Below are 26654 nucleotides of genomic sequence, written 5' to 3'. Positions count from 1 at the left end.
GATCCTTCAGGAAAGCCTCCTAGGCCTATTTCAGAGGTTTATACTCTCCTGAGACATTTTTCTTTTTAAAACTTAAAACTCTTAAGTCTTCTTTGGTTACATGATCGAGGTCTGCACAAGTGTGGGTGTGATCAAGGTGAGCACACACCTCTCACGGAGCAGGTGCACGTTGAGTCTGCCTTGGGGCTGCCCTGATCCCTAGGGAAGTTGGCTTTGATGTCCTGAAGTGGTTTTTCCACCGTGAGTGGCTGCGTGTGAAACAGAACGTTGGGACCTGCCCAGGTCCAGAGGATTTCTCCCAAGTGTCTCTGGGAGAGGAACTGGGGGAAAAGTGTAAAGGATTTGAGACCTGCATTTTCTTGCTCAGCCAAGTTCTTTGTGGAAGGGGAGCAGCCCCAGTGCTCCCAGTGCCCTGCTCAGGCTCTGCACCGTGCTGGGGAGTGTCCAAACACTTGTTTTGGGAATATTCCACACACCCAGTGTCTGAACCACTGCCTCAGCCCTAGCTCTGCCTTGCAGGGATGTGTTTGTGGTTTGGGAATGTTGGTGCTGGATGTGTGAGGGTGATGCTGGGTGGATTTACACAGGAACGTGCTGAGTTCCTTGGCAGAGTGTGGTTAGTGTCTGAGGAGGCATTTTGATCCTGTGTGTTCTCCCAGGTGGAAAAGCAGGGACAGGTAGAATCTACCTGTGGGGGGCAGTTAATTTTTTCTCCTAAAGGGGACTTTTCCCTCCAGAAAGCTGTATTTGATTGGTTTTCCCCTGTATGGTCTGAGTGTCAGACAAGGAGCAGCAAGTACTGCTTGAAGGATCAAGCTCTTCTTATTCCCTGTTGAAGCTCTGCTGTCCTTGAAGGGCAGGTTTGTTCTTTTGCCTGCACTGCCACATCTCCTGCAAGAATCTCTGGAATGATCCAGATTTTTCTTCCCTTTCCTTACAGACTAATTCCCACAGTTAATCAGCGGCATGGATTGTTCCACGCTGCAGCCCTACATTGACTTGTGGTGTCCAGGTGATGCCAGGATTTGCCCTGGTACCTGGCAGTGCCGTGCCCAGCTCCAGGGCTGCAGTTCTTGTGTCCCAGGAGCCTTTTCCATGCTCAAAGCATTCAGGAGATCAGGGTGGCTCAAAGTGCTGATTTAGGATGCCTTGAAGCAATTTCATTTTCATCACCCATAAGATGCATTTTCCGCTCTGGTGTTCTCCTTTGCGCTGGTGACGCGACTGAGTCCAATTCCTATCTGCATGTTTGGGTCTAAACTTCCCAAAAATACATCAAGGAGAAGCATGAAAGAGGAACTTGAAGGTGCCCGGGTGCTTGACATGTAAAAGTGACTGTTCAGAGTTCCGTAGTGTTGAGTTCCCATTTCTTTGGGGCTGTTACATCCTGACCATGTCCCACAGAATTCCCTCCAGCTGCAGCTTCAGTGGGTGCCCGTGCTGGGGGCTCATGAGTGGGTTGAGCAGGGTGGGGACACTTTGGGGCTCCACCTCAGCTCTGTGGGGGTGGGCAGGGTGAGGGGAACCGATCCCTGAGCAGGGGGAAGAACAGGATCACATTCCCAAGGTGTTTTTGTCATTCCCAGCGCGTGGTAATTCATGATCGGCAGGTTTAGCTCCGGCTGCTCCAGGCATGTCTGTGGGTTCCTGGCTGTCTTCATGTAACGGAGGCAATTTAAAATACACCAACAAAGGCTGGAACACACCAGGAGGAAGTGCTGGCTGCATTTGCTGGGTTGTTTTCACCTTTCCTGATCTCAGTTAACAGTGATCCGAGCCCTTACTCCCGGCTCTGTCCATCCTGGTTACTGCACAGCAGTTCTTTGTGTGCTCCCAATTGGAATTTTCCTGCTGGAGCACTGGTCTGAGAAATGCCTAAAAAGCTCAAGCTGTTAAAAGCTGAAAGTTGTGCTCTGTAACCTCTGGACATGATGAATTCCAGAGGAATTCCAGACTGGAGCTGCCCCTTAGTCCCTGTGCTGACAGCAAAACTTTAAGCAAGCTGGAATATTGAAACTATTCTGGAGCTCAGTGATAGGATGGAATCACTCAGGGGCTTCGTCATCCTGTGCAGGGAGCTGCTTTCACTTTCAAACCTGGGCTGCCCGGCCAGGAAGGAAAATGTCTGGTGGGATTTTTAGCGTCCTGCCCTCCCTCTGGACCTGGGGGATCACTGCTCTTCCATAGCACTGCTGCAAGAAAACGTGACTGAAGTGGTTGAAGGTGGGAACAATCTCTGTGTGCTGCTGCTGCTGCTTTGGGCTGGGCTTTCCTCTCCCAGCCCTCTCCCAACACGAGTGCTGGGACCAGGAGCTTTGTCTCTGAGGATTTGCCATAAGAGAGGAAGCTGCTGCTTGGTCGGAGTATGTTTGGTAAGAGAAGTGGTGCAAAAACACTTTAAAAGTTTGCTGTAGCGGTTCCCTCGCGTGTGTGGGCCTTTGTGTTATCAGTGTTTCCTGTCACAGCAGCAGGATGGGATGTGGAAGTGGAAGCACTTTGGAACTTGCTGATTTTTATGATTTTCCGTGATGTGGCTGCCTGGAGGATGGCAGGACAGGCACAAATTGAGGGCTGTGCCCACTTCTCTGTTCTCGTGCTGGGTGTTGTCCTGTTGTCCTCAGGCTCACTGAAATCTCTGACTTGGGATTTAGTGAGTTTTTTTATTTAGTTTTTCCTTGGAATTTGGGAGTGTAAGCTGGACAGCAGCCCCTGGCACTGGAGTGTGGGCTCAGAGTGAGAGCTGGGCCAACCTCCACCTTCATCACCAGGAGTTTGTTCAGCAGCACAAAGATTTGGCAGGTGCAGGTTGGATTTTGGGGTGTCCAGTGAGTTCTGGTGCCATTCTCTGAGGGTAAGGAGTTCCCTCAGCATCCTCCAGGACTGAGGCGTGGCTGGGATGGTTCCAGCTCTAGAGTGGTCTCTTGGTGCCTCTTTTCCCCCCCCTGTTCTTAATGCTTGGATGTATTTTTAAATTTGCACTACAGCCCCCCACAAACCAAGGCCCAGAGTGTTCCAGCTTTTTTGCTGAGCATTTTTCCTTTATTTTGCCCGTGGGATGTGATCTGTTGTGCAGTTTTCCTGGGGAGCTGCTTTAGAGGCAGCCTCTGCTCTGCAGGGTCAACCAGTGAGATCTGGTGATGTAAGACACGAGCTAATGCAGAGCAGGCATGGAGGGATACTGATATTGATTTTACCCTCCCTAAGTTCCTTTGGATCTGTAAGTAAAGCTGTATATTTGCTATGGCTCTTACGGGAATCACTGCTGCTGATTTCCTCTCAAAAGCTGTTGCAAGTAGGGGAAAGAAAAAAAAAAGAAAAGCAGCAAAACCCCTGAAGTCTGGTGTGAGAAAGAGTCACAGGGTTTTATAGACACCAGAGCAGTTGGTGACACTGACCCTGAGATCAGCAAATCTCAGCCCTGCTTGGGTACAGCTGAGTAGGAGCTGAAGGGAATCTTTGCAAAATAGAAAAGAGAGACCTTCTCCCTACAAAAAAACCCACCAAACCCAAACAATCCCTTTGGAAGCTCTAAACAGCATTCCAAAGGTGGGATGTGAATGTTAAACTCTGCTTTTTATGCAGAAGGTCCTTGGCACATGAGGGCTTTGCCTGTGACTCCACCACGGGTTTGGTGTCCAGGCTGGGGGGTCCTGGCTGATCCCTGTGGGCCCTGCAGCCCCCACACGAGCCCTGCCCAAAGGGCACTGCTGGCACAGCTGTGGCACCACGGGAAGGCAGAAAGAGTCACTTTAATTTCACTTTCCGTTGCAAACGCCGCCGTCATTTTGTCCACCGCAAGGTCACTTTTATTTTTAAACAGGCCTCGGAGTCAGAAACAGCTTTTCAAAAATGTTCCTTGTAGCAAATAGTGTCTCCCTGAATAATCAGAGGTGGCTCTTTGAAATTACAGCCTTGGTCTGTGCTCTGTGGGTGTTGTGTGTGGCTGGACTGCTCCATCCAAAGGTTTTGGCCACTTTAGATTTACTCAGCTTCTGGGGAGTGTAAGGGAAGGCAGGAAGGGTGCAAAGAAAGATTCAGTGGAAGTAAAGACATCTTGGATGCTGTTCTCTGCTCTTCTGGTGGTATAGGTGATGCTTTCACCATCTCTTTTTTATTTTAATCCATTAAATTTGGAAATTGGTTCCCTGTGGGATTATGGATAATTTAGAAGAAAACCAGTTTGGAGGTTTTGACTGAGAAGCTGCACTGGGGGCAGGATATTACTGTGGGGTTAATCCTGCCAGGACAGTGCTCCTGCATTGGATCCCCTTTTGCTGGCAAAAGGGAAAGTGCCAGAAGCTGATAAATTCAGTAATTTATGGCATTAATACTCTTAATTTCAAATGAGTAACAAGGTATTGTTGGGTTTGGCTGGTGTGGGAAAGGTCTTGGTGCACACAAGCCTTGGAACTGGGGAGACCCCAGTGTGCCACGGGGTGGGAGATGAGGGTTCACTGCTGGCTTGGAATATTTTCAGGAAAACAGGCGATTTGGGGGAGTTGATTACCATGAGTTTACACATGAGTGCAGAGCCTTCTCGTACACTAGATAAGCAAATTCCTCAGGCTGAGCCCAGCTGTGTGTGCAGTGACCCAGGTGATCTTTGGGACCTGGGGGCTCCTGTGGTGTAAAAGGCAGGAGAGGTGTGTTCTGCTGAATTCCAGGTGTGGTGGTAATGGAGAGCTCTGTTTCCCATAAAACCCTCTCTTTTCTGAAGAGGCAGCAGCATTTCACAGGCTGGTGGCTGTTTGCTCATCTCTCAGCTATGTTTAAGCTTACAAACGTGGGGTTTTTTTTCTTTTCCCCCACCTCCCCTTTCACAAAACCTAAACTCGCCTTTCTTTCCCAGCCCAGGACATGGTGCAGGGTGAAGAGCACAGATAAAGACGCTCCCACCCCTCACTCCACAGCGTGTCCCACCCTCCTGAGGACTCCATGAGGCAGGACACGGGCTGATGCCCTCAGCTCACCCCGCCATGGATGGGGGGAACAGCTTCCCCCAGCACCAGCAGCCGGGCGATGCCATCCGCGGCATCCCCGGCCTCCGCTCCCAGCTCGCCGTGCCGGCCGTGGAGGTGAGACCCTGGGGAGGGGGAGGCCCTGCAGGTCCTGGGGAGGGGGAGGCTCTGCCCCCGAGGGGTCTGGGCAAAGCAGTTTGGCCTGGTAGATCCTGGGAGTCCTGGGCTGTGTTTACAGCAGCGATTTCCAGACTCCCCAGGCAGCTGTGCAGGATTGATCGGAGGGGATGAGGTTGAAATGAGGAGGAAAAAGCAGGGCTCTGATTAAAATAAAGCCTCTCTGAAAGCTGCTGGGTGCCAGCTCCTTAAGGAAGGACTGAAGAGACTGAAAGAATCTGCCCAGGAGTGCAGACCTTGTTCCTACCCCAGCACATCTCTACCAGATGTGTGTATCTGTGCCTGGGTCCAGCTGTTCCTGTTTCCAGAGCAGCAGAGATAAATAAGTTGTATTTGTCCTGATATAGCTGCTAAAACCAGCCCAGGTCCCTGATCCAACAGGGCAAAAAGCAAGCCCTGTCCCAAAATGGCTGACACGTTTCTGGAGTTTTCTCTTTCTGTTTCAAACTCTGGAATGTGTCACATGCAGGGACACAGAGGTTCAAGCGAGGCCCCAGTTCCTGTTGCTTCAAGTACAAGGTTTCATTGCTTTGGGCACACAAAAAACAGATTAAAGGCTGCTGTGGAGCTGAGTAAGGAGATACTGTGTTCTCTCCTTGATTTTATTGGTATGAGCTGAGCTAAGAGCTTCCCGTTAATTGGAGACTGTTCAGGGAAGTGGGAAGACAAAAGACACAAAAGGACATTTTTGGATGTGACCTCTGCCAGCCAATTCCAGGTTATTGGGTTGGTGCTGACATCCCACAGAGTCTGAATCATAGAATCACTGAGGAAAAGACCTTCAAGGTCATCAAGTTCAATCTGTGACTGATCCCCACCTTGTCACCACACCACAGCACTGAGTGCCACGTCCAGTCCTTCCTTGGACACCTCCAGGGATGGGGACTCCACCACCTCCCTGGGCAGCCCTGCCAGTGCCTGACCACCCTTTCCACAGAGAAATTCCTCCTGATGTCCAACACATCCCTTGGCAGAGCTTGATGCCATTTCCTCTTGTCCCTTCAGAGTGTCCTGTGAAAGGGCTGGGGAAGGGGACAGACCCTGGGTGACACCTGGGGACAGTGGCAGGGGAGTAAAGCTGAAACTGGAGTTGTGTTCAAGAGATGAGGAGCCACCTCTGCCTCTGGGAAGCCCTGAGAGAGGGAAGCCGTGGGCCAGGTCACAGTTCCAGGCCTCTGCTGCTCTAATTCTTGTGTTTTCTGCTTGCAGAATTCCATGCTGGCCGCCGACTCGTGGAGTAGCTGCTACCCAGGCTCTTTCCCAACCTCATCTTTCCCAAGTGAAAACCAGTGAGTGCTGTTCTCCTTTGTCTAATCCCCTCTGCTCTTGCACACCCCGTGATTCAACTGTTTCTTTACTGCTTTCCATGTTTACTTTATTTCATGATCTGATGGGGAAATAATTGCATCACTTACTGATCTTGTGGCATTTCAGACACTGCTGCAGCTTGGGAACAGCAGCAAACAGCTTTTTGCTTTTAAAAATAAGAAAAAAACTTTGCTTTCTGGTAAACCTTTGGGCTACAGTAAGGGACGAGCAGCCTTGGTTTAGCCTGGATTTGTAACACTGATGGAATTCTTATCAGATCTGACTGAGCAAACACACTTGGCAGTCTCTAGTTTTGCACAGATGTGGAGGAAGGTGTTACCTGGACCAGGTGTCAGGTTTTGGGTGAAGTTAAAATCCTTTGCCATGTCACTGGAATGACTAACAGCCATGTCATGTCTGTACTGAAAAATGTTGTTTTCCATTTTCCCTCTTTCCAATGAACCTTCCTCCTGGATCAAAGGTGGGATATTACAAATGTTTGGACAAATGTTTGGACAACATAAAGTGGTCTTTTGTCACCACTGAGTGACTTGGGTGGGGACTCTGGTGTGGCTGGGGGTTTGGAGGATCTTCTTTGGTCCCTGTGAATCCAGGGAGTGGCACAGATACACAGGATGAGTTCCTTATCTAGGTCAGAGGTGGGAGGAAGGAGAATTGAAAGAAGCAGAGCTTGACATCCTGAGCTAACAACGATGTTCCAGGTGCCTGGAATTGAAATGGAGATTTAATGTAGCCTCCCTCCTAAAGGGATTTTTGCATCTTCATGGAGGGCTCCTTCCCTGGGAGGGTGTGAGTTCCAGGCAGGTGGGAGCACTGAGGATCAGCCCCTCTGTCAGGGAATGAGGGGAGATGAGGGGACTTTTGTCCCTGTGCTGGCCCTGGTGGCCCCGGTCCCCTCTGTCCCCAGCAGGAGGGGCTGGATGCACAGGCCAGTCCCCATCAGAGGGTACCAGGAGCTGCCCCACAGGTGCTGAGGGAGCTGGGCTGTGCCAGCTCCTCCCCACAGGACAACAGGAGAATTCTCAGATCCATTCAAGCCCTTTGCTCTCAGCCAGCCCGGCTGATTGGAAGGGGCTGTGCTTTTTGAGCAGGATTCCTGTAAATTACACGTTGCGAATCCTCCGGAGAGCTATAACAGAATTTCTGTTTTGCTGCATTGAACCACAAGATTAGATTGTGTTTATCTATTGTGTTGGGGTCTTTTTTTCTTTTTTTCTTGATCATTTGTTCTGGTTTTGCCCCTCACTCTCTTCCTGTTCGGTGCTGCTCGTGTCAGCGCTGCCGGGAACAACCCGATCCTGCAAGGACATGCCTGTGTCTGACACAAACCTGGACTTGCTGCCTTTGCTTGAGTTACTTCTGGAAATAAGACCCATTGTAGTAATGATTTGCTAGGGAATGATTTAGCCAAGGCTGCACCTTTAGTTTGCTGTTCTTCATACCCCAGGAGCTGTAAAAAATCACCTTTCAGGTGAGATTTTCTATATATGCATTTCACATTAAAAAAAACCCAAAAAAGTCTGTGCTTTTTGTATTTGAAAATGGCACTGACTCTGTTTTAGGTGGATTTAGGGTTACAGGTAGGAATTCTGGAAGGAATGGAAACATTGAAAAGTGGGATTTTAAAGGCAGCTGTAATTGTAACCCATGCTGTAACACGGAAAAATGCAGCTGGCAATTAGAGGTGGTGCACGTTTTTCTTCAGAATTCTTGCAGAGAAATCTCATTTGCAAGTGACTGTGTTTGGACAGGGCTTATTCTCACAGCAACACCTTTATCCTGAAGCAGGTTTTTCCTGTTTCCTTTCAGGAGTTCACTTTCATGATAGGGAATTTCTTTAGAAGACCCCAAAATGTGGCCTCTTGGGTTCGGATTTTCTTAACCTGACAAATGTCAACAGTGTATTAAACCTCCCTGAAAGAATCAGGGAGGTTCAGGGCTCTGAAGAGCAGCAGGTCAGCTCTTTTCTGAGGAAATTATCCCTGCAGAGCTCAGCCTTCCTTGCTGCTGGAGGCTCAGCACGTTCCTGGCTGGGGGGGATCTGGGGCAGCCCAGTTGTGCTGTTGGATGAGGTCACACATCTTCAGCAAAGCTCTGTCCCCAGTTTCCAAAACATACAACCCCTTTTCTTGCTGTTTTTATGCCCTTTTCCACCTCTGCATGGAGCACTGCTTGCTGAAATAGTAAAGCAGGCTCTGAAAATCATGGATTGGTGTCTGATGTGGAAGGAAAGTGCCGGGCTGGTGCTGGTGCTGAGGCAGCCTGTGGCCTCTCAGCTCTCCCTGATCTTCCACTCCCTTGAGATGTGAAGTTTGTGTCTCTGAGTGGAGGACAGAGGATGGAACCTGGCCAAAACACACATGGGAGGTCTCAGAAATGGCACTGTGGGCCCACAAGGGCTGTGGATGCATTGGGTCACAGATGAGCAGCTGGAATGCAGCAGAATTGCAACGGAGAATTCCTTTCTGGGCAGCTGGTGTGATTAAACCAGCATAAATTTCCTTTCTGGAATGGTTTTTGGTTGTCCAGTGATTGCCCTCAGCCTCTGAGGGAAGCTGCTGACCCACAGGAGCTTCCATGGAGCTGGAGAGGCTGAGCAGGTGGGGACAGGGCTGTGTTCACACCTTGGCTGTGACAGGTTACTGAACTGATTCTTCCACTTAAATCGTTTTTGTCACGATTTAATTCCAGCCAACTTGTCAATGGCTCTGTGCCAGCCCTGCAAATGAGGGGGAAAAGCTTTGAATTCTGACTCAAGGGAAAGTAAAGCCCAGCTCCAAAGGTATTGAAAGGATTTGGGGGCTTTCCAAGGAGGATCTCAGAGTGGTGCCCAAAGCTGCTGTGGGGTTGTCCCTGCAAACTGCAGGAACCAAGAGCATGGACAGATTGGAAAACCAAGATTAAGGGTAACAAAATACCAACCAGAGCTGGACATTCCACAGCAGGCCAGGGAGGTTGGAGCTCTCTTGGTCTCCTTCTCATTACCTTGACTGACCCTTGTCCAGGCCACAAAGTGCCAGGGAAACAGGAGGGGGTGTTCACTTTTCCAGTAAAAATAGTTTTCCTATTCCTTGGTTAGTTCCTTGACGCTGGCCAAGCTGTGTCCTCGTGTGAGGGACGGTGAGACCACAGCAGCCTCGACTTGAAAGCCTTTTAAGCCAGCCTTTTCCTGTGTGGAAATACATTCATTCCCAGAATTTATGCCCAGATTTTAATTTGCTTGGATGGATTAGGAGGAGCTGCCAGTCAGGGCTGGACTGTGGGAGGTGAGGTGGGATGTGCAGGTGTGTTCACACAGGGTCTCAGGTGTCTCTGCAGCAGGTAAAGAAAGCCATGGCAGCACAGAAAATAAGAGAAAAAAAGGAAAGGAAGAAAGAGCTGTTCGTTTTTCAGGCTATTATTTTTAGTGATGGGAAATGAGCAGGAAAAAATGTATTTATCAGAGGAGATAACTGTGTTTGCAGATAAATCCACATGTAAATGTTCACCGGGCGTGTTAACGAGCTGCTGGCCACACACAGCACCTTAATTGCTTCATAATCCTTTGGCAGCTTGACATTCCCAGCTCCTGGACAGCAGTTCTGTTCAAACTCTGTTCCTCCCTCCCTCAGCACCCTGTTCAGGTTTCTTTGGGCATCAGGGACAATGTCCAGCTCCCAGGAGAAGAAGCCAGGCCAGCTGGGGTGGATGTCCCATGTCGGTGGCACTTGTCCAAGCAGGAGCACAGCCCCTTACGGGAAGGATTACCAAGCACATTCCTTGCTCCTGCAGGAGAGGGAAAGGGCTTGTACAAACCAGGAGGTGCCGTGGAGTGTTGGAGTCTAGAAGATCCCTCTGGCCACCCTGGAGGGTTTGGAGACCGGACAGGGGGTCTGGGGTCTGCACAAGGGGGTCAGAGCCTCACACAGAGCCCAGGAGGACACTGCCTCTGATCCCTGCCACGGGAGTGAATGCCCACATTGTATGAAGAATCACAAGCTGGGAGAATTCAAAATAAGCAGTATTTAGTTTATCATAGAATGTAAATGTAGAATCGAGGATTCTCAGTATATGGGCTTGAAGAGACAAGATGGAGGAATTGGGGAGTGGCCCCTGTGCTCCTTGTTCTTGCTCTCGTCCCCCATTTTCTGCTGAGTTGGATTTTAGGGATTGGTTTAGAGTAGAAATGACCTGTTAGCATAGGTAGTAGGTATTGGTACAATTTTGTAAATAAAAAGTTCATTGTGGACAGTGGTTGGGTCAGGGGTACTGTACATAAGGTGTGGGGCTCTCTGACCCGCCCAGTCCCCCGCGTGTCCTGCTCTGCTGGAGATGCCCTGCAGAGCTGGGACAGAACTGAGATAAGGTATCCAGCCAGGGAGGCCTGGCAGAGCTGAAAAAGAACTGAGATAATGAAGAATAAACAACCTTGGAAATGTGCACTCAGCTTGTTGTCTCTACCTCTGGTGTCAAACACTTGGGGCAAAGAGAAGCCTGAAAACCTGATTACCTCTGGGAACAGCAACCTTGGGGGAACCCTTAGTACCTTGGGGAACAGCAACCCCAAGGAGAATCTCAGGGAATCAAGAACCCTGAGAGTGGAGCAGAGGCCAGCAGCTGCTCCTGGGCAGCAGGAAGGAAATTTGCTGCTCTTGTGCAGTTTTTGCCTCTGGCTGCCCGGAGGAAGCAGATGCTGGGCACAGGGAGCAGGAGGAAGCTGGCATGGCCCTGCCCAGGAGGAACAGGCAGGATCTTTGCTTTGTTCCCTTTGAAATGTCGCTTTTGAACTCACACCAGTCACATCCCTAGTTCCTCTCTCTGTGTAACAGTTCTGTCCGTGTTTCCCAGTCACCAACCCTTCCATTCTGACCTGCCTTTGGGGTCTGTGAGTGGTGAACCCCCTGTCCAGGTGGTTTAACAGGGGGGTTTCCCTGTCAGAGCTGGTTTGTGGGGCTCTTTTGGGGGTTTTGTGGCCCAAACTTTCATTCAGGTGTGATGTTTCCCTGCACCTCATGTCCTCACATGTGGTGTGACTGACAGGTCCACCACACCCATCACCCTGGGACATCCCAGCTCTTCATTCTGCTTTGTCATCAGGGCTGAAATACTGAGTACTGCAGACCATTGTTATCTATTAAATCCTTCCTGGTTTACACAAACTGCCAAGAATTATATTCTTAATTCAGTGTTCTTACACACCTGAATTTGGGAAGTGGGATAGAACTGGTGGAGAAATTATTTTGCCATCTCTTTTCTGGATAATATCCAATAATATCCCTCTCCTGTATATGACATCCTGAAGTTTCAGCTTCACTGCTGACAGAGGCTGAAGTGACCTGAGAAGTTCTGAGGATTGACAAGGAGTAACTGTTTTTCCCATTTCCTTACAGGCAATATTTTAACCTCCCTCAGGATTTTTATATGGATTCCATCAGCAGACCACATGTCTTGGATACAAACTATGCAACTGTGGACCCCACTGACTTCTTTCCAAAAAATGGGGATTTTCCTCAGGTAAGTGCAGAGTTCCTGATGTTTTTGGGAAAAAAATGGGGCTTTGGAATGCTGGGGGTTATTTTTCAGTGTTGCCTTACTGAGGGAAAATGAAGAGATGGGTGATAAATTTGTCCAGCCCGGAGAGGAATTGTGTGCAATTAGGATCAGTCCTCTGACACCAGGAATTTGAAAGGTGTCCATGGTTTGGTAGAAACTTCTCTGTGGTAAAACTGCTTCTGTGTTTTAAAGGGGTGTCTGGCATAAACTCTGAGTGTGGTCCTGGCTGCAGGAGGGTCCCAGAGTGTGAACTGAACACTCTTCAGTTATTTCCCTCCAAAAATGCTCTTGTGCTGCGTGTTCTTCCTCACTGGTTACAAGTGGTGGATTCCTGAATAGTGAATATTTAGGGATTTGTGTCCAGCATTCCAGGAGTGGAGGCAGGTCAGTTTTTGCAGAATTGAAGTGTGGGAGGAATGAGCAGTGACCCCAAGTCACTCAGCATCTCTGGGGACACAGAGCTCCCTCACCTTGGGATCTTTCCATGGATGTTCAGGAATGCTGCACTGGCTTTTGGCAACATCTTCTGGTAAGATCAGTCAGTAAAAACTGCAAGTGATTGATATATGACAGAGCTGACTTTGAAATAAGGAAGGGACAGGCTATATCCTTTCCAGGAATTGATACAGACATTGGTGCCTGCCTGTGTGTATGTGTTAATTCCTCCTTATTGTGTTTTGGTTTTTTGGCATGGCCAAAGAAAGGTTTTGACCCTTCTTAGGACTCTGATTTCTACACATTTGAATGAGCAGGTGCTGGGGATTTGTGCTTTTTGAGGTGGCCACTGGTGTGGTTTCCCCATCCAGCTCCCCTTGCCTCACGTCAGCAACCCACCTGAGCAGCCACTGGTCAGGGTTTTCTGGCTGGATTAAATCAGATAAATAATTGAATCACAGCAGCATTGATCTCTGCCTCCTGCAGAATTAATTGTGGGAGGAACGAGGCAGAAAGGTGATCTCATCAACTTGTGAGACCATTTACTGGGCTGCAATGGGAAGGGGAGAGGGGTCCCTGCCAGAGGTCTCACCTCCAGGTCTGGTGGGGTTTGGCTGATGGGTTCAACGGGAAAAGGGCTTAATTATTTCTTTAACTTACATATTTTCTAGTATCTCAGTGGTCAGTCAGCTTCCTTCCCTGCTGCATCACAGAAATTGATCTCAAGCAGCTTGGAGGAGCAGAGTTTTGGAGGTTCTTTGTGAAAGGAGATGCTTTGTGTTAACTATCATGGATAAACCCCAGGGGTCTCTGAGCCACCAGGCATTGCTCATCCAGAGAAAAGCTGCAGATCTGCTCACAGGAGCCAGAGTTGGAGCCTGGCTCTGGTGGAGCCTGAACTGCAGACTGTGGCATCAGTCTGGAGCTATCTGGGAATTTCCTGAAGCTTTTCCAGCCCTTTCTTCAGCAACGTTTTCCATTTTACTGATTTCTCACTGTCCCAGACGCCAAATTGTTAAATACTAACATTTGGCTTGGAAAGCTGAAAAATACAGGAAAGTACCTGTCTTTTCCAAACTTCCCTGCTGCCATGGTAGGAGTGGCAAGGGCTGGTCCAACCGTGCAAGACCAGAGTCTGCTGCAGATGCTGGTAAGAGATTCCTGATCCAATCTGTGGCCCTTGGGCAGGCAAAATGGATCAGGTGCTTGTGCGAGGACTCGTGTTGCCTCCACACATGGATACAGGCTGTTCTTTGGCTTTGCTCTCATAGCAGAATCCAGAATTTTGAGGAATAATGAAGAAGGATTTGGAAGGTGTAAAGAGCAACTGCTTGAGGCATTTGTGTAGCAAACCCTCTCTGTTGGTGCCAGTGATTGTCCCTGTGCCGTGGGGTTTGAAGAGTGGCAGTTCTGGTGTTTTTTCCTCTGGCATTGGCATTTCCTCTCCTCATCCTTCCATGTTTTGTTTTGGGAGTCCTGGTCCTGCAGAGTGCAAAGGCTTTGCTGCCCTGGGGGTGCTGGGTGTGGGAATTGCCACATTTTCTAATGGCTCTGGGAGTTTCTTTGTAGCTGAACCATTCACCTTGCTGAGCATTGCATGGCCAGAACAGCCTGATGTGAACTTGAACTTGTTTCCTCCACAATATTCTTGGGTTCTGGCTTGCTCCTGGGTGATTCATCCTTGCCGATCCGTTGGCATTTTTTATATAAACAAGTGGCTTGAGCAGAGGTTCAGAAAATAGTTCTGGGAGGCCACGTTGGGTCTGACAGCGTTTCTGGTCTTGGGAATTGTTGTCTTCAGCCAAAGTCTCATCCCAACCACACGGTGCCATCTCCTGATGGAAAAGTCTACGGGCTGCCCACGTGTCCTTGCAAATCACAGTTCTGGGAGAGGCAGGGTTTGGTTTCTGTTGCTTCCCTCCCTTCCTGCTGGTTGTTCCTGCAGCCCCAGGTGCTGTTGAGTTGTGATCTTGTGGGCAGCAGTTCTGCAAAGGCCGTGGTGGTGACACTGATGGTGAGAGCTGTTAATTGCCATAATAAAACATGGAATCCAGGAGGATTTAACTTATTCTCTGTCCCTGTGAGCTGTGTCCCCAGAGCCTGATAGAGTCAAAGTTCTAGGGGAGCATTAATACCTGCTCCTCTTGGCCACCACAGATTTCTTCTTAAACTTCACTGCTCTGGTCAGTTTAGAATTAGTTGAAACAGAGACTCTGCCTAATTCCTTGAGCTCTCTGTTATCTCTGATGGCCTTTGCTGGCAGTGTTCCCTTTGCCTGATTTTGTGCAACTTGTGGCTCTAGAAGAGGACTTTGCTGACTTCATGTGCCCTGAGGTCCACTGAAAAATAAACCTGGGAGAGAGGGCAGCTCCTGGGGAAGGGGAGCAGGTCCAGGGGAAGGGGAAAACAGCCCCAGGGGAGGGGGAGCAGCTCCAGGGGAAGAGGAGCAGCCCCAGGAGAAGGGGAGCAGCCCCAGAGGAAGGGGAGCAGCTCCTGGGAGAGGGGGCAGCCCCAGGGGAAGAGGAGCAGCCCCAGGGGAAGGGGAGCAGCCCCAGGGGAAGAGGAGCAGCCCCAGGGGAAGGGGAGCAGCCCCAGGGGAAGGTGGAGCAGCCCCAGGGGAAGGGGAGCAGCTCCAGGGGAAGGGGAGCAGCCCCAGGGGAAGGGGAGCAGCCCCAGAGGAAGGGGAGCAGCTCCTGGGGAAGGGGAGCAGCCCCAGGGGAAGGGGAGCAGCCCCAGGAGAAGGGGAGCAGGTCCAGGAGAAGGGGAGCAGCCCCAGAGGAAGGGGAGCAGCTCCTGGGGAAGGTGGAGCTGGGGACATGGTGTGTGTGCAGGGGACTCTGCAGATCCTCCCTCTCCCCTCAGTGAAGCAGCTCTGGGTGTAAACGCTTTGGGAGGAACTCTGCTCCCTTTCTTAAAACGTGGGTTTTGCTTGGGCTGGAGGGAGGAGGTCAGGCCAGATGGATTTATCTTGTGAGCCAGGAGGAATTTGCTGCTCCTGGGCAGAGTCACCTTCAGTAACACTGTAAAGATGCAGTTACAGCCTTGTTTAATCTGCTGTGCTGGATGGGGGTTCCTGACCACACTTGTTAATCATAAACCAGCCCTCTCCTCACCACCAGCCCCTTGCAATCTCCTGTGAATCTTTCTTGTTAAAGCAGGAGGAGAAATTAACCTGCTCTTAAAAAAAGTATTAATTTTTAGAAGTGCTGCAGCACACAGAGCTGTGGTGATTTAGGAGAAATCAATGCAACAGTTATTAAATTATATGGAACACTTGGTTGTGGCTGAAGCAAAGAGTTTCCTGGAATAAGAAACGTCCTGGAACTTCTGTTGCAGTCCTGGAGTTATGTCTACAGGGAACACAGACATTAAAATGCATTTGCAGGCAGTTACCTGGCTCTTGGCCTTGGGGGGACAAGTGGCTTTGCGTGCTCGTGTCTTTGTTTCTGCACTGCAGGTTTGGGCTGATGTAATAACAATTTATAACCCCCTGGGTGAGATACCTGACACATCCTGCAGGCCTGGGGTGAGGAAAGTGAAGGCTGTGGTTATAACAACTCACTGTGCACTGACCAAATGCTTGGAGTGCTCCAGTTGAGGCACCCTGAGCTGGTTCCCAGGAGGAAAGGGAGGTATAATTCAGTTTTTGAGTTATCATTTGTTGTCAGTGGATTGCAGGAGCCCCCTCAGATGCCTGTGGCCCTGGGGAAAAGGGTAAAAGAGCCTGGAGGGCTCAGATATCCCCCCCCATTCCAAATTTGATAGTTTTATCTGTCTTGCTGCCTCCAAGCAGTGATGTCCACACCTTCTGAGGTTCTTGGCAGGCACCATTCCCTGCCTCCTCTCTTCCCGAGGCCAACAAAAGCGGGAAAAGCCAGTCTGAAACGCTCAGTGCTCTTAAAAGTGCTGCTAATAGAATCCAAAAGCAGAGCATGGGGACATGGTTGAAAATAGATGCTTTAATTCAAAGCAGAGTTGCTCTGAGTCAAGGGGTGCAGAAGGTTGCCCAAGCCTGGGCTTGGCTGGAAGGGGATTAATCAGATGTGAGAGCTGAAATAATCCTGCTTTCCTCGTCCCTGTCTGTCAGCACACGTGTTCTTGGGTGAATTGTGGGGAGCAGGATTGCCTCTCCCCTTGGACAGGCTGGGAGCATTCCAGGTGGTGGTTTTGCAGTGGTTTATCTTCCCTGAGGTGATTACACTGCTGTGGTCTTGCAGAATCAATGCAGCAGCCCCGGGTGCCTGCGCTGTGTTCCCACTTCCTTCACCAGCACGGGTCTCTCATGTCTGCATTTTGCCTCACTGACAGAAAAGGAAGAGGAAATAATCCACCTGCTCTTCCAAAGGTTGCACAAATTGCAAGGCCTCGATTGGCTCAGGCAGGACACAATGGTTCAGTCAAGGTCACACAGCAAGCTGCTAATTAAGACATTACAGAAATTAATTTGGCCTCTTCGCTCCACACGTGTCATTAAAGCACCTGCCCCACGGGCCAGCAGAGCCTGCTCATAAATACAGCAAATTCAGAGAAAAGCAGCCTTGAGAACTCTCAGCCTTTCTCCACCCCGAGCCTGCTGCCCACCAGCAGAAACCAAATTCTGCTGTCACTGTAGTCCTTGCAGGACTTTCTGCTGGTCCCTGCTGCTTGCAGCCTCCTCTGGGAGGTGAGATGGGTCCTGGAAACAGGGAGAGCCCCACAGATCCTCCAGCTCCTCCTGGGAGCCCCAGCTGTGATTGCAGTTATGCCAGGGAAAAGGTGTTTTTCTTTCCCATTTGCTTATTGAGAAAATCCTCCTGGACTAGGTGTGTTGAGGGTGGAATGTGGATCCTCGTGTTGATGTCTCAGTCCCTGTGGAGCCACGGTGCTGCAGAGCGTTCTGCCCTTGGAAATGAGCCCTGCTGCAGATTTTTTGCCCTGTGGGTGGTTTTCCAGCCTCAGTACCTGGCGAGTTTTCCTTAGAGGGGCCAATCCTCCTTCCTCCTCTGATGGCACAAAGCAGAATTCCTTTGCTCAGCTCTCCCTGGAGAGCTTTATCTGCTCACCTCTCTCCCGGGCCTGCTGGGACTTTGTGCTTCTTTCACTCCACAGCTATGGATTGTTTTTTTTTTTGAGAAGTGCCTGATAAAGATGGGATTTTCCAGCTGTTCCTGGCACAGGGCCCCGAGAGGAGTTGCCTGAGCAGCGACAGCCACAGCAGCAGGCACCAGAAGCTGGCTCAGATGTGGATCAGGGATGAGCTGTTCTCCCTTGAAGCCGTGCTGGGGGTGCCTGGAAGGGCTGGGAGCAGGGACAGAGGGACTCAGAGCACTCAGGGGCTCCTCTCCCTCCCCATTCCCAGTTTGTGCACTGCTGGCTTTGCTGGGCAAACTGGAACTGACCCCGCGGGCAGAGCCCGGCTCCGGGGCTGCCACCAGCCCTGCCAGGGAAGAGCAAACAGGAGCACCCAAAGCAAACAGGACAGTTCCCAGGGATTTTCCGGAGGGTGGGGGATTCTTTGCATGATTCCTTTGATCTCCAGTGGCGTTGGAGGGAGACCTTTATTAATTTTACATCCCTTTCAGCTGTCCCTTTTTGTCCCTTTTTCTCTCCCCCACCAGAAATTTTGCTTATTTCTGTTACCAAAACTGTTAAAAGTTAAAAGGGACAGCCTTGGAAAGGGGAGGCAACAATCCCTGGGAAATAACAGCGATCCAGGGACGAAAGGGAAGAGAATGAGCCACTCCTTTGGATTTCTAAAGGCACAATTTGGGGTGGGGCAGACACCAAGGACAAAGACAGCACATGGCTCTTGGGGGGGACACCAACATGAGTTTTGTCATTTCCACCGCTTCACCTGAGCCCTGAAATCGGGGTGGGGTGGAACAGGAGGACAGGGACCCCCAGCCCAGAGCAGGGGCTACTATGAGGGGACAAAATCTGGCTTTGGGTGGCCGGGGAGGGGAGCAGAGGGAGCCCTCTGGCTCTGCAGAGCCCTGGCGCTGTTTACTGTGCTCTGTGGTTGGATTACACCACGTACAGTAATTCTCCTCGCACTGCCAGTAATTTCACTGACTTACCAAGCAGGCATCATTTCCTGAAAGTCAGCCCTGGACTTAGAGGAAGTAAGAGCCCTCTCGTCGTGACTAAACAGTCTATGCAAATCTCCGGGCTCAGGACAGCTCTGCCGGGCCCTGAGTCTCCATTTTCCCTTCTCTGCCTGCTGCATGTTGGTTTTTAAAGCCCCCCGATGAGCCCAGGCTGTGAATGGACCTTTCTCCACTTTCCGCTGAGCACCCTCCCCCTGCTGCTGCTGCTGCCTCCCGCGCCGACAGCCCCCCGAATGCTGCTCTAAAATGTCCCAAATGCAGTTCTGGCTGAAGTTCCCGTCTCTTTACAAGGTAAAAACCTCGTTTTTCCTTGGGTTTTTCCTCCTCCTCCTCCTCCCTGGAGTTCCTCGTGCGTTTGGACGCTGCCCGAGGAGCAGTGGCTGCAGAGTTTTGGGAGTGACACCTCTCCACGTTGGGGACCGAGAATAGATTTTTTTATTATTATTATTATTTTTTCTTTTGTCCCAAAGATGTGATTTCTTTTTTGGTGGAACCTGCATTTCTGAATGCTGTTCTGTCAGTCAGAACTCGGTCACTGAGAGTGGAATTTGGAGGGAAGGAGCAGTCTGAGGATTGACCCCTGTGTTTGTGGAGGTGTGATGGCTTTGAGGGGTTTTACTTCCAAAGTTGCAGGACACGAGGGGAGCACCATCCAGCCAGAGCTAAACCCTCCACACTTCCAGTTTATTCCCCCAAATTTAGACAGATTTTGGGGGTTTGGCAGCTAAAAGATTTTATAGTGATGATCTGCAGCTGCTGATTTGGTCACTCCTGAATAATAATTTGCTTAATCTGTGATTTTTGAGGTGCTAAATCTCTCTTGGCTGGAAGTGTGGCTGTGGTTGTGGGTGTGTATTTGGGTATATAGACAGGTTTTTAATAAAAGTCCCTCTTCACTTGAGTGCTCTGCAAGCAGTCATCCAGAGCTGCTCTGCAGACACTGTTTCCTCAGTGTCTGGATTGTCAGAAAATAAACTATTTCTATTGATGGCTTGATGGAAAAAAAAATATTTTTAGGATGCTTGTTCTGTCTGTATTTAGACTTCACCTGTTCTTTCATTATTTTTAACACTTTGTTTTGACTGAGGGAGCTGAGCTGTTCCCAGGGGCTTGGAGAAAGATCAAATGTCTGGGCTGGGGTACCCTGATTTTTTTCCTGATCTTTTCTAGGGAGATCATTGTTTTATAATCTCAATTTTGGGATAATGACAGGATTACTGTGTGCTACAGTAGCATCAGATCATCCTCTTCTCTGAGACCCACCTGCAGCTCTGCCTCCAGCTCTGGGTCCTCGGCTCAAAAGAGCCCTGGACCTGCTGGGGCCAGTCCAGAGGATGCCAAAGAAATGCTGAATTCCTGGAATAAGATTTAAATAAAAAACAGGTGCAGGAAAGTATCTGAAATAAAGATTCTGCCTGTCAGGACAACTTCCATGTGGTGCAGAAATTTGACTTTCACAAACAGAAGTGCTACTGCTGTAGAACGTCATGTTTCTAATGAGAATAAACTTAAAATTCTCATTAATCCGTCTGAATCAGAGACAAAATTATGTGTTTCAAACCCCAGTGCCTGAGCTGACCATGAGCTTTTGGTTGAGGTGGTGATCCTTCCTTTTCCCTGAGCTCACCAAGGCAGCTGCTCCCGTTTGCAGCAGAAAACCAGTGTTGTGATTAGTCCAGGCATGGTTCATACTGGTTCATACTGGTTCATACTGGTGATTATCCGTGGTCTTGTGTTAAACAATTACCCTGGGTCTGATAAATTTACAGAGGTGGTAGTGATGGTGAAGTTCTTTGAGCAAGGAAGCTGGCAGGTGATTAACTTCAGTGCTCGTTAGATAACGCAATTAGTTAAGACAAATGAGAACCTCTGGAAGTTTGTGAGTAACGCCTGGTAATGCTGGCAGAGAATGGGATCACTGCATCACTGCAGGAGGAGTATTGTCCTCCCCCTGCCTTGGAGGCTGCTTTCCTCTCCCCAGTTCAGCCCAGTGGTGGGGCTGGAGTTTTTCCTGGGGATGCAGGGGCTGGGTGACATTTGCTGGAATATCTCAGGTTGGGTCATGAGGTTTTCCCGTATCCTGTTGCTATTCCAGCCCAGCCCTTGCCTATTGTTGGGACCCCATGGCCACTCTGTGCTGCCCCACAGCCTCCCCTGCCATGACATTGGATGTGCAGGTGTTTCCTCCTTCCCCAACCTGTGCCAGTGCCCTTTGCAGGTGAACAAACCCTGCTGGAAGTGTCCCAGCAAGGGACTGGGTGGGATCTGGGACCATCTGGCTCCTGCACAGGCCACTCACCCTGGCCATGGCCAGACCCACCCAAGTGGTGTGCTGCTTTCTCGAGTGTGAGTCCAGAGATCCCTCAATTCCAAGGTGATAAATTCATTTGCCATGATTTCTCAGCAATCCTAAAATTGGAGCAGGAGCAGGAGCTGCCCAGGAATCTCTGCCCTCGCTCCCTGAGTCTTTAGGTCCACAAGTTGGTAACTGAGGAATCCAAACTCCCCACATCACACCTGCCATTGCTGGAGTGCTTCCAGCACCTGCCCTGATGGCTTCAGGGCACACACGGGCCAAATGAGACATCCCTGGGCAGGAGGGGAAGGGCACGTGTCCCAGTGGTTTAAACACTACAAACCCTTAACTTTTGATAGCAATCAGAGGGATCTAACCCAACTCTTGGCCTGAATCCCTTGGGAGCAGCATGGCCAGGCTCAGCTGCTCGTGGGTTTATGTCAGGCAGGGCTAAGTGACTTTTAAGAGTCTTTGGCTGCCTTTCTGCCTGTAGTGGGAAATTGTCCCTTTACTGGAAGTGAGCAGCGACTCCTCCTGCAGCCTGGTGGGTTATCCTGCTGCTCTGGCTGGGCTGTGCTGCCACAGCTTTGAGGAACCACAGAGCCACCCATGCTGGCAGCATCTGTGGGGCCACCAAGACAGATCTGTTTGTCCTTTTGCCCTTTCCTCAGGGACACAGGCTCATCTCTGGCTGGACCTGAGTTTATTGCTGGAAATACATTGCTTTTAATTAACAGCAAAGTTTTTCTGCTTTGGCAAAATTTGAAAGTGCTGTTTGGTGTGGGAGGAGGGCTGAGGTGATGGGATGGAGCTGGGGAAGGGGCAGGGTCTGTGGCACAGTGAAGAATGCAGAGCAGGAAGTATTTATGGGGTCTTGGTTCTTGCCACCTGAAATAGGGAAACCAGACCAGGGCTTGATGTTAGAGAGGGGATTGATGGCTCTTTCTGAGCCAAAGTCTATGTGGCTCAAAGCAAGAGCATCACTGGGCTGGCAAATAAAACAGCTGCAAACCATCCAGCCCAGTCACCAGAAAAATGAACAGGGGCAGAGCCTGGTCCCTGCTGCTGAAGCACATTCCTTGTCCAGGCTGGGGCTGGCCCTTGGGAAGAGGATTGGTAGATCTGCCTGGATTTACCTAGATTTAAATCCAGGTGACACCAGCACTCCTTCCCCTGCTCCTGAGAGCCTCGTGTGTGCAGAACCTGCCAGGAGGAGAGGGATGTTTCCCACAGGCTCCAGGCAGTGCCACACTGGAAATTGCAGTGAAATAGCCACGCTGTGATCGGGTGTAGCTGGGTCTCTGGGGGCCCCTGTACTTGAATGAAACCCACAAGTCCTTTGGGGTCAAGCTGAAGCCTTTGCACCCCTTAGCAACCTTTTTTATCAAGCACAAAGTGGAGTTGAGTGATGCCCTGTTGGATGCTCCTGTCTCTCCCAGTCCATGGTGCAGGGATGTGCACAGCCCGAGTCAGCCTTGACCTTGTACCCACATTCCTGGCCTGGGCTTTTCCTGCTTTTTCAAGAAACAGATTTTCAAACAGCACCACAGAGCCCGTGCTCAGTTCCAGGTTAATTTCTGGGATCTGTGGGGCGCAAAGTAGCGGGAGCCACTCATTGAGCAGCAAGAAATCAGAGCTCGCTGCCTGAGTATGCATCTGTGGGGCTGGAGGAGCTCATCCAGCTGTCTGGTCTCATCCTGCCTCCTCCAACCATGTCTGTGCCTCTGTTCCAGGATTCTTCATACCTCGATGAGCTCTCCAACAACAACAACTCCCTCTTCTCTTCCCCTGCGGATTCCCTCTCGGACATCGTGGATGCCAAGGACTTCCTGCCCGCCGACAGCCTGAACCACGTGCCAACGCTGTGGGACGTGAGCACCCCGCAGCAGAGCCAGCTCGAGGTAGGGGCTGCTCCTTTCCATCCTCCCAGCAGACAGGAGACACCTCAGGTTTCATCCCGTGGGGGTTTTACCGAGGAATTAAGAAACCAACCCGGTTCGTTCGGGTGAGGTTGGATTTGTGGTGATGTTATTCCGCTGTTACCAACTTCACTGGAGGAGGGAAGGGGTGAAGAGGTGTTCAGTGTCCTGGAAGCAGGAGGGAATTCCTTTCAGAGGGATTCATGCACTCGTTCAGAGTGCAGTGCAGGCAGTAGCTCTTTCTCCTGGCAGCTGTGGCAGGTAGGTGCATCCTGAGGAGGATCCATCCCTAAAACACTCAGCAGGTCCAGGGTGTGGGAGTACTGAAGGGATGGACTCCAGGAAAACCACCCTGACATGAATTATTAACTTCCCCCCACAGCAGCATCTTTTGTTTGTTCACAGAGCAAATAATTCAGTAACAATGACTAAATAACTATCTCAACTTAAGACTCGCCATTTGTGTTTACTTTGTGAGTCCAAGTCCTTGCAAGCTTTTACATCCCAGACTCTTCTGGGGTGCGGGAGCTCCCTGCAGGCCTTCAGCATCACCTGATTGTGGGGATTTTTGGGCATTTTCACCAGCCTTGTGCTCTCTGCTCTGCCTGGGGGACTGACATGGGCACCACCAGGCTCTGGAGGTTGTTGGAGCCACATCATCCACATCCACCTGATCTGGGTCTCACCTCTCGCCCTGCCTGTCCATCTGTGCCTCACATTTCCACTGTAGGTCACTCTTTTAGGAAGAATGAGGGAAAACCACCCAAAGTGGCTACCCCAGGAGGCAACTGGGGTAGTCACTGCTGCATTTGAGGCTCTGCTGTGCTCAGTGTCTCTGGCTGTGCTTCCCTGAGCGGTCTGCAAGCCTCAGACCAGTTGGAACTTGTCACTTTGAGGCAGCAGGAAGAGATTGAGCTATTGGAACACAAGAAATGGCTGCAGACATCCCAGCCTTGCAAACTGGATGGCTGAAAATGCTGGAGATCAGATGCATCTCCCAGGACAGGGGAGCCACGTTGCTCCGGTTCCCATATTATTGTTGGGTTTTTATGTAGAAGCTCAAATCCCTGCAGAGATGGTTCTGTGGTGGCCTCTTTCCAAACATGTGAACTCTGCTTGAGACATTCAATGCGTAGAAAATCCAGGAGTTCTGTGTCTGTGGAGTGCACAACAAAAACTTACTGGGAAATGCTGTTCTAAATCCAACATGAAGAAAATAAGGGAGAAATAAAGGTTGTGTAAATGTGAGACTGACTTGTGTGAGCACAGCAGAGTCCCTGTCCCTGTGATGTTCCCTGTCCCTTGTGTCCCATGCTGTTCCTCACGTCCTGCCCTCGCCCCTTGTGTTCTGCTGAGCTTTAGGGCTCAGATAAGGCCAATTAACTCCTTGGAATTCCATTTATAAACGACTTCCTTTGGAAAGGAATTGCCAGCTTATTTTAAGTGTTGTCTTATCTGTGTTTGCTGAGGCAGTTGGGGCGGGGTTGCTGCCTTTTTGGGCTGTTTTTTAACTGAGTAACATTTCCTGAGGTGGTGTCAGTGAGGTGCATCCTGGACAGGAGATTTTGGTTTCATTTTTGTGTGAAAGTGGCGCTGTGTACCAGGACACTTGGTGAAAGAACTGCCAGATTGCCTCACCACTGGCCTCTGCACGTTGGTGTCAGCAGCTCAGATAATCTTGTCCCTCCCCACATCACCACACCATTGTAGTTTTCCACAGAATTGCAGGAGTTTTGGCTTTTGAGCAGCCAGAGCAGTCACTAAGCTACAGTGGTGGAACATCAGTCACATCCTGACTCCTGTGATCCAGGACACCCCTCAGCTGTGGCTGTGCAGCCAGCTCTGACCCACAGGCCCCTGCTGGGTTATCAGGAGTGTAGTTTTCCCAGAATTTTTGTCTCAGAGACCCAGACAGAGCAGGAACATCAGTCTCTCACAGTCCTGATGCGTGGGACATCCCAGGAGCCTGGGTGCATCCTGGGGGAGACCCACCTGTAGATCCCAGCTACAGGAAAAGCTTTGTGCTTTTTAAAAATCAACATTCCTAGCTTGCTGAGAATCCCTGGATTGATTGCCCAGTGCTGAAGCTGGAGGTGGTTTGGGATCAAAGTGGAAAGGGCTGGACACAGAAGTGCCTCCATGTGCAGAGAGCTGTTATCCCAAGGAAAGGAGCTGTATCCAATATGTTGGCTCTGTTTAACACCCAGGAATGAGCAGAGAGGGAAGATCTGCCACCCTGTGAAATATTTGCAGGAGCAGCAGACAAAACAGCTTTGATTGTAACGGAGTTGTGAAATAACCTTTTAAAAATAGTCCCTGTCATACATTGTATTTTCTGCCATCCACCTCACACGTTCCCTGTGTTTTTAAGGCTGGGAAGCACAGCCCAGCCTTGGGAGTCTGTGACTGGAATTTGTGAGCTGCTGATGCAGTTTTTTGTTGCTCATTCACAGTATGTTTGAGATGTGAGCAGCCTTCTCTCAGCTCAGAACCCAGGGAAGGGATTTACACAGAGGGAGGTTGGCTTGGGGCTGATTCCCTTCCCAGGGAAATCACAGCAAGGTGGGACAAAATGGAGAATAATGCAGAGAGGAGAAAATTGGAGTAAGAGCAAGGTTGTGATTGTGCAATTGTCAGTCTCTCTCCTGCTTCCAGCCCTGTGCTCTCATGGATTTGTGTTCCTCCTCTCTGGATGCCCTTAGCACAGAGGGAGGAGAAAATCAAACCAGGAGGTGAGGGAGGGTAGGCAAAGTCAGGAATTGTACAGGTGGATGATCCATCTCCCACTGCAGCTCCTGCTCCCACTTTCTTTGGCCCTCACAGCACATTCTCACCTGTGTGGGTGGTTTCCAAACGCTCTGAACAGCCAAGGTTGTTCCTGTTGCTTCCCCTGCGATTCCCGAGGTGGAATCGTGCGTGCCAAAGCTGGGCCAGGGTAGCAAAGGTTTGTGCTTTGGGGATTTTTGTGATGCAAAGTCAGCCTTGCATTCTTTTCCTGCTGCTGGAGCTGCGAGAACACATCCTGCCCTTCCAGCAGCTCCTGCCCTTTCTCCTGTCCGAGACCAAACTGAGCTTGGATTTGTAGGTGGGGATGTTTCACCTGCACTCCAGATTTGCTGGCACTGAAAGCAGTTGTTCTGTCCAGCTTCCTTCTGGTAATTCTGACTCAGGCTTCCAGGAATGGAGGGTGGGTTTTTTTTCTTTCTTATTTTTATTTTTCTTAAATTTTATTTAAAAATAGGAGTGTTTATTCCTAAGAACTTCCCATCTTTCTCTGGTGGAGTATGGGTCTGTCATTGAGCCTGGCGCTCTGCACAGGCTGTAAACTTGGAGCAGTGCTGCTCCTGGAGTTGCTGATTGCTTTGGATGCTGTGAGCTGCTGGCCTGACCTTGCTCTCTGCTGGGAAATTCCAGGGTGAATTTGTTTGTGTGGGAGCATATAAAGGATCTCCTCAGCCCGGGAGTATCTTGGGAGCTCTCTCTCCTTGTGGAGTGTCTTGGGAGCTCTCTCCTGGCAAGCTGCACGATCCAGGGATCACAGTGCCCAAGGATCTTTGCTGGTGCATCTCCATGTGTGCCCTTCCTCACCTGCACGCTCTGTGTTTCAGCTGTTCTCTCCCAGCACACCTTTCCCTGGCCTGAACAGCTCCAGTGACCACGTTCCTGCCGTCCCCAACACCCCACTCCTCATCAGCTACCAGGTAAGAGCCACGCTGGCCTCAGTGGGGTGCTCCTGGTGACATCCCAGTGCTGGGGGAACACTTCTGACCTCTTTCCCTTCAGAGGGACTGAGACAAGAAATTGGGGCAGGCACAATTCCCTGCCCTTTCCCAGAAGTGTTTTACATTTCCCAGAGGGGAACCTCGCTGTGTTAAGGGACTCTCAGGACTTTGCTCTCTGCAGTGCTGGGTGTAAAGCTGGG

At 50.3% G+C, this 26654-nt stretch overlaps 1 protein-coding gene across 2 annotated transcripts in view; it reads left to right on the top strand.

Annotated features, from left to right (window-relative positions):
* Window positions 1–26654, top strand: part of SBNO2 (strawberry notch homolog 2) — a 48261-nt gene that overhangs the window by 1654 nt on the left and 19953 nt on the right. The window contains exons 2-6 of one of the 2 annotated variants that reach the window (XM_063403222.1): window positions 4850–5075; window positions 6345–6424; window positions 11834–11957; window positions 22547–22714; window positions 26341–26433. In XM_063403222.1, the coding sequence (XP_063259292.1) occupies window positions 4956–5075; window positions 6345–6424; window positions 11834–11957; window positions 22547–22714; window positions 26341–26433 (585 nt within the window). In that variant the 5' untranslated portion in view covers window positions 4850–4955. Of the gene's footprint in view, window positions 1–4849; window positions 5076–6344; window positions 6425–11833; window positions 11958–18514; window positions 18809–22546; window positions 22715–26340; window positions 26434–26654 lie in introns of those variants that run through there. The other variant, XM_063403223.1, reaches the window with a different exon arrangement.

The sequence above is a fragment of the Prinia subflava genome, chromosome 8 (genome assembly GCF_021018805.1).
Source record: "Prinia subflava isolate CZ2003 ecotype Zambia chromosome 8, Cam_Psub_1.2, whole genome shotgun sequence".
Lineage (NCBI taxonomy): Eukaryota > Metazoa > Chordata > Aves > Passeriformes > Cisticolidae > Prinia > Prinia subflava.
Note: the sequence above shows the minus strand (reverse complement) of the source record. Positions and strands in the feature narration are given on the sequence as shown.